Source organism: Haplochromis burtoni, unplaced genomic scaffold (genome assembly GCF_018398535.1).
Source record: "Haplochromis burtoni strain Fernald_Lab_line unplaced genomic scaffold, NCSU_Asbu1 Contig_132, whole genome shotgun sequence".
In the NCBI taxonomy this organism is placed as follows: Eukaryota; Metazoa; Chordata; class Actinopteri; order Cichliformes; family Cichlidae; genus Haplochromis; species Haplochromis burtoni.
In genome coordinates, this window is record NW_024582493.1 from 241,109 (window position 1) to 250,758 (window position 9,650).

General features: G+C 39.6%; 1 protein-coding gene and 1 long non-coding RNA gene across 2 annotated transcripts in view; both read left to right on the forward strand.

Annotated features, from left to right (window-relative positions):
- LOC121815090 (intraflagellar transport protein 140 homolog) overlaps nt 1–1,406 on the forward strand; it is a gene marked incomplete at both ends in the record, with an annotated part of 4,575 nt that extends 3,169 nt beyond the window's left edge. The window contains 2 exon segments of the mRNA XM_042224217.1: nt 494–538; nt 631–1,406. Coding sequence (XP_042080151.1) covers nt 494–502 — 9 coding nt within the window.
- A 1,077-nt stretch (nt 1,407–2,483) lies between these two features.
- LOC106633375 lies at nt 2,484–9,016 on the forward strand. Its single transcript, XR_006054788.1, has 6 exons — nt 2,484–2,654; nt 4,826–4,871; nt 5,222–5,313; nt 5,403–5,513; nt 5,625–5,898; nt 6,583–9,016. It is a non-coding gene; the product is annotated as an uncharacterized LOC106633375 (long non-coding RNA).
- Nucleotides 9,017–9,650: the final 634 nt, after the last annotated feature.

Sequence of the window (9,650 nt, forward strand, 5' to 3'; positions counted from 1 at the left end):
ATTTAAAAAAATGACATTTATGTATGCTGTATGCATTTAGTCCACTCCAAAGTTGTGAGTCTGTTCCAGCCAAAAAGCTGTCTTTAGTTATTAACATTTGAAACGATGAAGGCACGTGAAAGTAACACAAAATTAGCTGCTTTTCCAGAAAAAGACAAAAACTTCTCAGAAGTACGTAAGGTTTTATGAGGTTTTCCCACCCAGGCTTCTAGACTTCTGATTGGCCAACATTTCTACACGGTTAAGATTTGGCGTGTTCTTGACAGCGTTTCACTTTGTTTTTAGCGTTTACATGTGGAAGGAGATATTTTTTCAAAACTGCACATGTGGACTGGATTTTTTTTCTTTTTTAAACAAAATAGGAAAACGTGCGTTGGCAAACATAGCCGTGTACGTTCGGACGCAGCCTGAAGTCATCATCACAAAAAAAGCAAATTCTCTGAACATTCTTAGTTGAGGTTTACTGATCATTGTTGTTTTGTGTTCCTTGTAGTCAAAATGAGTGCAAGTGGAGACGGACCACAAAATAACCAAAACGGTAAGCACATGTGCTCAGTCTTGAAATTGATGAAAAACAGATTTTCAGCAGATAGTTATGGATGTTAATTAAAAGATTTAACGATCTTGCAGGCCAACAGGTTAACCCACAAAGGTTTGCAAATGGAGATCAGCAACCTGCTAATGAACCAGTTAATGGAGGCTTCGTGAGCAATCTGTATCTCGCTCTCCGTGATATTCGTTGGTTTCTGCATGAGCTAATAGCTTCAGTACTGGAACAATATGATGACCTCTACGGTAGCGATGACGATGACAATGACAACAATGTCAACGCTCAAAATATTAATGTGAGGGACAATAATGCCAATGCTGACAACAATGAACAGCACCAGGATCGTAATGCTGTGGTTGGTGGCATTGAAAATGAGGCATTTGAAGACCGTGTGGATGTTCACCAGTACATCCCAGAAGAGGACCCTCAGCCAGGTGTTTCCAGGAGGAGGTCTAGAGAGATGGATGAGGAAGATTTGGAACCAAACAAAAGAATCAGATGGAGCGATGATGACTCTGACTTCTTCTCTGCCTCTGACACTGATAGCGAGGGCTGTCCTCATGCTGGTAATATTGCCGATGAGGACATCAATCGGCAGGTAACAGAAGAAGCACCGCAGCCTGGTGGATCCACGAAAAGGTCCAGAGAGGAAGATGTAGACGAAGAAGAGCGTAGTAGCAAAAAATCCAGGCTTGCAAACTCTGATTCGGGGACCAGCTCAACTGTGTGCGACCACTCTGAGAGCAGCAGTGATGGACTTTTTGAAGATGCACACGAAGAGCTTGACAACCATGAAGCTGGAGGCTCGAGGAAGCGTTCCCGAGAGGACTTTGAGGAAGAAGAGGAATACTTGCCTGTTTGCAAACTTCGGAGGTGTTCAAATGAGTCCAGCAGCAGCAGTGATGAAGACTAACACTATTTCGACGGGTTTCTTCAGTATCCTTTTAGTAGGCTGATGGCCTACTCAGGTGACCCTGAATCCTCCATGCTGCAATAAGCTGGGCATACACTGTGCGATTTCTTTCAGTCGCGTTATTCAGCTCCTGCTCAAACTGTACGATTGACTCGCAGGGGTGAGAAGTTTGTGCCTCCATCGCTTGTGTCCCGATCACACGCCGCACGGCCGTTCTACTCCGTCTCTTCGCTCTCATTTCTGCGTTTGCGCGTGCGCGGTGTGAGGCGCTGCGGTGACACCCTCAGGACGACCCACAGGATTTCAAGCAGGTTTGATTTTCTTACGATTTCTTACGACCAGCTCCTGATTGGTGATCGGGAGCTGGTCGTGAGGTTTTAATCGCTTCTCTTACCCTCGTTATGTAGACGCTGGAGTCGTGAGGTTTTAATCGCTTCTCGTTACCCCGTTACCCTCGTTATGTAGACGATGCACGACACACGATCAAGGCCAAACTCGGGACGATCCCCAAAACGATCGCACGACTGAAAAATCGGCTCAAAATGGGCCAAAAATCGCACAGTGTATGCCCAGCATTAGGCTGCCGGGGGATTCCCATGATGCACTGGGTGTTTCTTCTTCACCCACTATGTTTAATAGACCTCTCTGCACTGAATGGTACTTGTTATTAACCTCTGTCTCTGTTCCATGTCTTTATACTATTTTCCTTGCCCTCTCACCCCAACCGGTCGCAGCAGATGGCCGCCCCTCCCTGAGCCTGGTTCTGCTGGAGGTTTCTTCCTGTTAAAAGGGAGTTTTTCCTTCCCACTGTCGCCAAAGTGCTTGCTCATAGGGGGTCATATGATTGTTGGGGTTTTCTCTCTGTATACTTACAATAAGCGCCTTCAGGCGACTGTTTGTGTCGATTTGGCGCTTATTAAATATTAATTGAATTGAAAATTAAATAGATGTCACTGTGATGATTTCTTCCCTGCATAGAAAGCTTAGACCCAAATGCAGATTCAATGCACATGGTTAAACTATTTATGAGACTTTGTTTAAAGAGAGGGAATGGAGAACGTGGCTCGAGCTAGGAGTGTCAGCAGACAGCAGGAACCAGAGGAAAAGCTATCGAGAGACTGAACACCTGGCTGCTGATGGGAACAATCCAACGGGAATTCTGCAACAGAGGGAGAAGAAGTTGCTGGACGGGTAAGGGAGTTTGAGGGTAGGATGAGTATGTTGGCAGAGGAGACCTAAACACAGGGAAAACAAGGTTAAACACAGGGAAGGAGCACGCCAGAACTGGAGCAGAGGGGAAGCCTAGTTACCACTGGAGATGGCAGAACAAACTGGCGAGGAGTAGCAGGCAGCGCTGGTTTAAGAAGCCCTCCTGCTGATTGTTTGCAGATGAGGCCCAGGTGAGATGCTGGAAACTCCACCTCTGAAGTGTGGACACAGTATCCCCATTCCAAGTGGAAAAGCCCCTCAGACACTTCCATGGTGCATGACAAGAAGGATGAGAAAGCATTCATGGTCCATCCATCCCTCCGTCAGCGTAATGCCTAAAAGTTTATTCAGATGTAAATGTATTACATTTTTTACATGTGACTGAGACCTGACAACTTTTTTCCTGAGACCTGACGATGTCCTAAAATGTATGGCCTCCATGCATCGAGTTGATGCTGTAGGGATCTTCAAACGGATCACAGAACTAGGCTGTGTTGTGCGAAGAAGCTACTCGGTGCGAGGCCCTCTCTCCCTGGTCCACATAGACACAAATCACAAGCTAATAAGGTAAAATACCCACTTATATAGCTCTAACACAAGTTGGGCAGAAAGATGCACGTTATACTTTAAATCTGCTTTAATCAACCTTATCTGATAGGTCTTTCAGTGTAGGGCTGCTCAATTAATCGAATTTTAATCACGATTACGATCTGGGCTTTCAACGATCATTAAAAATGACTGAGCCGATTATTAGCCCCTCCCTCATTTATCCGCGACACCTTAAAGGCCGGTCCGTGAAAATATTGTCGGGCATAAACCGTCCGTGGCGCAAAAAAGGTTGGAGACCGCTGATTAAGAGGACCCGAGGGAAGCTCGGAAAGCTAAGCAGAAGTTATTTGGAGAGTGACTGCCGTTGGTTGAAAAGAGAGTTTAAAAAAAAAAACTTCAGTGGTGTTGCACACTATTTTATATTATTTTTTAAAGTCATTGTTAACCCTTTAAAGCCGGTCAGAGCAGCACGCTCCGTTTTGCGTAACTATTTTTAAATCCCTGTAGAACCTGAACCGTGTAAGCTAGCGCAATAATTTGTTTTGCATATGAAACCGGAGGAGTTGTACTTACATCTGATGCCATCAGCTTGTCCTCGGTCACGGTTTCGTTCCACATATAGCTTTGCAAAAATTGCATAAAAAGCGCTTGCAGGAACAAAAACATAATATTCCAGAAACACGCTTTGCCGATCCTATCAGCTGTTCGTAACACTTCCCACAGTGAAATGATGCACCATGCTGTTTTCTTTGCAAATTTGCATCATAGGATTGTTTTTTGTTTTTCCTGCAGTATATAAAAATTGCTGTATCTCCAAAATAAAACTATGAAGACACTCAAAATAAATTTCCTGTGTGGTGAAACTATTTTTTGCAACTTTTTGTATTTAAAGTTTTGAGGGATAACCTCTTAAATTTCTCCAAGTAGAAATATATGTAAACAAAACAAAAACGATTTTCAATTTTTTTGTAGTTTATTGCACTTTTTTGCAATTAATGTAGTTACTATGGACTTAATGCATACATATTATTAAAATATGGGCTATAACAGTTGTATTGATGAAGCAACTTGAAATGCTCCCACAAATGGCACTACAACATGTAAAAAAAATAATATAAGCTCTGGCGGACTTGGTTCTATAGGTAGGTCTTAAAGGGTTAAATAAATATCGTCAAATAATCGAGATCTCAATTTCAGTGAAAATAATCGTGATTATCATTTTTGCCATAATCGAGCAGCCCTATTTCAGTGTATTTATAATATTTTAAAAAGCACTTGATAGAGTAATATTAAGTAAAGGGAATACAGGATGTGTAACATAACCAGTAATATTGTTAATTGTAAATTTTCTTGAGCAATTATTTACACTTTGTATATCGATATTTTCCATGATAACAAGCCTATCAACACATAATACGGTAAGTGCTCCAGAAAATCATGACAAGAGAACTAAAATATTTAGTCTCATTGAACTTATCCACTTTCACATCTAAAAATGCTGGTATTATTTTCAGCACACCTGACAAGTGTCCAGTTTAAATCAGTGGCAAGTGTGCGTATGAAAAATGTATTTTCAATGTCTTACATGTTCTGCAAATCAACAGGTACAATGTTGTGATCTTTGGTGGAGTGGATGGCTACTCAAGGAAGGTAAAATTGTAACTGTTATGTAGAATATTTGGTAGTTTTGAAATGAGAGCTTTATTAGGTTATTTTTTTATGAACATCAATTATTCAGCAAGCCAACGTAGTGGACAATTTGCATTTTTTAAATTTCTAATCAGTTCTTTACAAAGAAAAGGTTCAACTAAAAGGCCATTTTCATTTTTTGATAAGTACTACCAATATTGATGTATAGACTACTCAAGCTTTGAATTATGGTAATGAACATAGAACCGTACAATATTCCTTGAACACTTATTATGAAACTGCATTATTAACTGAAAAACTATACATGATCTGAAACCAGATCTTTAATTTTCCATTTGTTTTTACTGCAGGTCCTGTACTTGGATGCAACAACTAACAACAGGGCAAAAACTGCATTCTCATTTTTCCTGAGATCAGCCCAGCTTCACGGCTTGCCATTAAGGTTTTATGCCCTGATTAAATTTATATGCTAGCAACAAGTTTCATTAAAGAAAACTTTAAAAATTCCTTCAAAATGTATTTTTATCATAGGGTTAGGGCAGATCAAGGAGTAGAAAACCTGGACATTGCACATTTCATGTTTGCCACAAGAGGAACAGGGAGAGGGAGTTTCATATCTGGAAAGAGTGTCCACAATCAGAGGTTAGTCTTTTGATGTTTTTTATATTATTATTGACTGCATGGGTAGATTGTTGTAGCAGTTCTGATATTGATTTGAAGCATGAAATACCTGAAATTCAAATGTATTTACAGAGTAGAACGACTTTGGCGTGATGTCTGGATTGCAGTCACTAGCAAGTACCATGATATTCTTCACTCACTCGAGGAGGATGGCCTGCTTGACATTTCAGATGTCATTCATCTCTTTGGTGTCCACTACGTCTTTGTCCCTCGACTCCGAGCAGATCTTGTCACCTTTGTTGGAGGATGGAATAATCATCCCCTCAGGACAGAAGGTGGTCTCACTCCTGAACAGCTCTGGTGTATGGGACATCTACAAGAGCTGGACGATGGCGAGAGACTTGAGGTACCAGATCATAATCTGATTTTTTTTGATTTATTTAAATGTTGAATTTCAAAATTTTAGTTAGCAGTTAACTCTGCTCTTCTGAAATTAACAAATTAAACACTTGTAGCACATCTGGGAGATGCTTCTGGTGATTTTATACATTCTTGCTTATCAATTACTACTAATCTAAATTACAGTAAGAAGAACATGAAAACAAAGACATTCTTTTTAAATTGTTGTATTTAATGGAAAAAAACGCTTACACAAAATAACATAAAATAACACAATATCTGAAATCCCTCTGTTGTTAATTAGTTTCCTAGATTATCCATTAGCATGCACACTGTGTGTTAGAGGCTTGTTTTGCTAGCTAGTTAGCAGTGCCATACACCTGTTACTCTAACAGTCTGTATTTTTGAGTGATGCAGCACTCCTTACTTGTTTTTTTATCCTTTTTAGACAGATATGACATCAGCTGCACACTCCACAGAGGCCCAGAGTTACTGTTAATATCAGAAATGTAATGTTGTCCTTTAGGATTTTAAAATAAGACTGAGGATGATATAAAACTGAAGATTTAAACAGTTTTAGATCCATTACACTTACAGAGCACTCTACAGCCTGCTAACATGGAAACTTTAAATTAAAAACACAGCAGAAGGTTTCATGGAAGTGTAATTTATTCTTTTCATTTAATAATAGAGTCCACAATATTATCAACAGCTACGTCCACCCTGGGGGGAAACTAGTGAGGGAGACCATCAGGACCAAACTGGGTTTCCTGGATCCAGAGGTTTGGGGAAACCTCCTCCCTTTCTTTCATCACAGCTGTCCTGTGCCAGATGTTCTGTTGACCCACTGAGAGAGGCATCATTTCAGAAACATCCGGAAGACTGAAGGTCATTAAAAATCATTCAGACTGGTTTTTTTACCTGAATGTTCGAAACAAACTTTTTTTTTTTTTAAAAACAGTGCTGAAAAAGTCATCAGTGGTTAAATTAAAAATAAATTTCAACTTAAGCTGCCAAACAGCCGTAGTTGGTGTCAGTACATAAATATTGGGCTTTGCTATTTTAGTTCACAGACACACTGTGTAACAAACTGCACTTTCCTATCACGTCTGTGTGTTTGCTTGTGCTTAAATTATGTCAGATGCTAATTTCAAGTACATGTTCATTTTGTCTATTATCATCTCATTAAAGTAAGAAAACGTCTCCAAATTTCTCAAGTACATTGACTCTTCACTTATTACATCCTGTTTCAAAACACTGATGGCAGCAGTAAAACTTCAGCTTGAGACATCACAAGAATTTACAAAGCAACACATAATGCACAAGTGGGAACTTGGAGAAGTAAATACTAGTATGAAATATGCATCCAGTCTCTTCTAGTTATCCTTACCAGGGTTGCGGGAGGAGTAACATGAAATGGTTTTATAAGACATGAAAGAATAAAGAAGTCTTGTCTCAGTTTCAGTTTTCATACGGGTAGAAGGTTTAAGATAGGACTTGATTATAGAGGACTGGACTGAGGTTCCAGTAATGATAAATGATCATTTAATTGATTTCATCACGTAAATATTATTTGTCACATCTGGAAACCACATTGAATTTAAGAAAATGTTGCTGTTTTTGTTGTGTGTATGAATATGAAATAGTTATTGCTAAATGACACTGAAGTGTCACTTTTTGTTAAGTTCAAATGTAACAAAGTTAAAAATTGTTATACGTGGACGTATGGGAGAAGACTGTAATTATATAGTGGTTCTTTAGTTTTAAAATAAAATGCAAAAGCCCTGGCATCGTCTCAGTGACGACACTGGGTCATAATTAGCAGACATCATGGACTCGATCATGGACACATCACTCACCCAAATCAAGCAGAAAGCATCTTTTGTTTCTTTTCTCTGCCAGGATCTGTTCTTGAGAACATATATTGCATTTTATTCAGGTTGCTGCCTTCAGCACATCTGTATAACTGTATAACACATCTGTATAACTGTGTTGCATACATATAATTGTTGTAAGTGATGATGATAAATTCAAAGATGTCAGGTGTTGCCGTGTCAGTAATGCTGTATGCCTCTTGCAGACTAACAACACCAACACTTGTAATGATGCTTTATTCAAATTTATTGTCACTCAGCGACAAACAGCTACATGTTACTGATCTATGAAATCAATTCCTCTGCAGTCACTTCCAGGATTAGCCTTTGAAGTCATTCTGTTGCATTCAGACTGATGAATATTTACCACACTGTAAAGTTCAGGATAATTTGCTGATATGGGCTGGGAATGATACAGCCGATACCTGCAAACAGTTCAGTATTAGAAATATTCAATAGATGTATCAATAAAGTATGATAAGTTGAATACAACAAGAAATGTTATGGAACATTTTACAGTGAGCTTACCAACTTTGGTTGGTTTGAATTCACTGTTTGTGACATTGGCCAGCAGCTGCCAGTAGGTACGAGCTTCATTATTCCCAGCCACGCCATTCACACTCTCCAGATATGGCCCATAGTTATCATTGTCACTGTAGGTGAATTTGTGAGAAAGAAAAGACCTTGTAAATGATCAACAACAGCAGTCAGGCTCAGTATTTGAGCTCACTTCCTCAGCAAATTTCCTGTTACGTGGCAGCTGTGTTTGCATTTCTTCTTTCTTGTTCGGACTAACGTGGTTCGGGTGAGGGAACGTTATGAGGTGTTATGTATGTGTAACATGACGATGAAAGTCATCATGTATAAGAGTATAAACAGCCACTTAAAGTTAGAAACGGCCAAAGACAAAACACTGACCATCAGTTTTGAAAACAAACAGCAGCCTTCCTGTCCCAAACATCACCAAGACGTGCTCTCAGTGCTGAGTTATGGCTCTGCAACTACATCAGCTCAGTATAATTAGTATGGCTGCTACGGGTCACTCTAACTTCAAAGAAAGTGTATATCCGATTGGTTAATTTGGGTAGACGATTGATGTCCAGATAATCTCAAATACTTACTATACAGAAGATCCTTATGTCACCAAAGTGGTGTTTTTTTAAAGCTACATGTTTGGCAATTGGCTATCATAGATTTTAAAAATACAATTAATTTCAAGTCCAGATTAAAAACCTATTTTTATTCCCTGGCTTTTACTGTGTGGGTCACTGACATTTTTATTGCTATGTTTGGTTTTTGCTATTTTATTACTATATTTATATTTGGTTTGTAGAGCACTTTGGTCTATCAGGTGTGTTTTTAAAGTACTATATAAATAAACGATGATGATGATGAAATTATTCGGTGAGCAGATTGGAGTAGAGGAGAGTAAGGCATGGATCTGACTCAGAAGCTGAAGGCCTTTTCGGGGCATGTAACAGACACACAGGTCCAATGTGTCCATTTCACACTTTTTCTCTCCAGAGTTTGAAATACATGCACATGCAAAAGCTGAAATACCAGCAGGAGGAGATAATGTATCTAAAGCCATAAAGTGCTAGTGACCGAAGAAGGTATGAAGTCCTTTCCAGGGTGATGTTAGAAACAATTATGCTACGTGGATGATATGTATTTACATGTGTGTTTAAACACTTTCCCATGATTATTTTGGTGTTGGCTTGAAATAAACTATCACTCTCTTCTGGTACTGAAGCTTACTGCAATGTACTGGAGCTACGTGCATGTCTGTGGAGAGGCAAAGCGTGAAATGGACACAGTGGACTGGCGTCTCTGTTACACTCTTTCCTGTGATACTGGGTTGGACTGTCAATTAAATGGCAGCAAC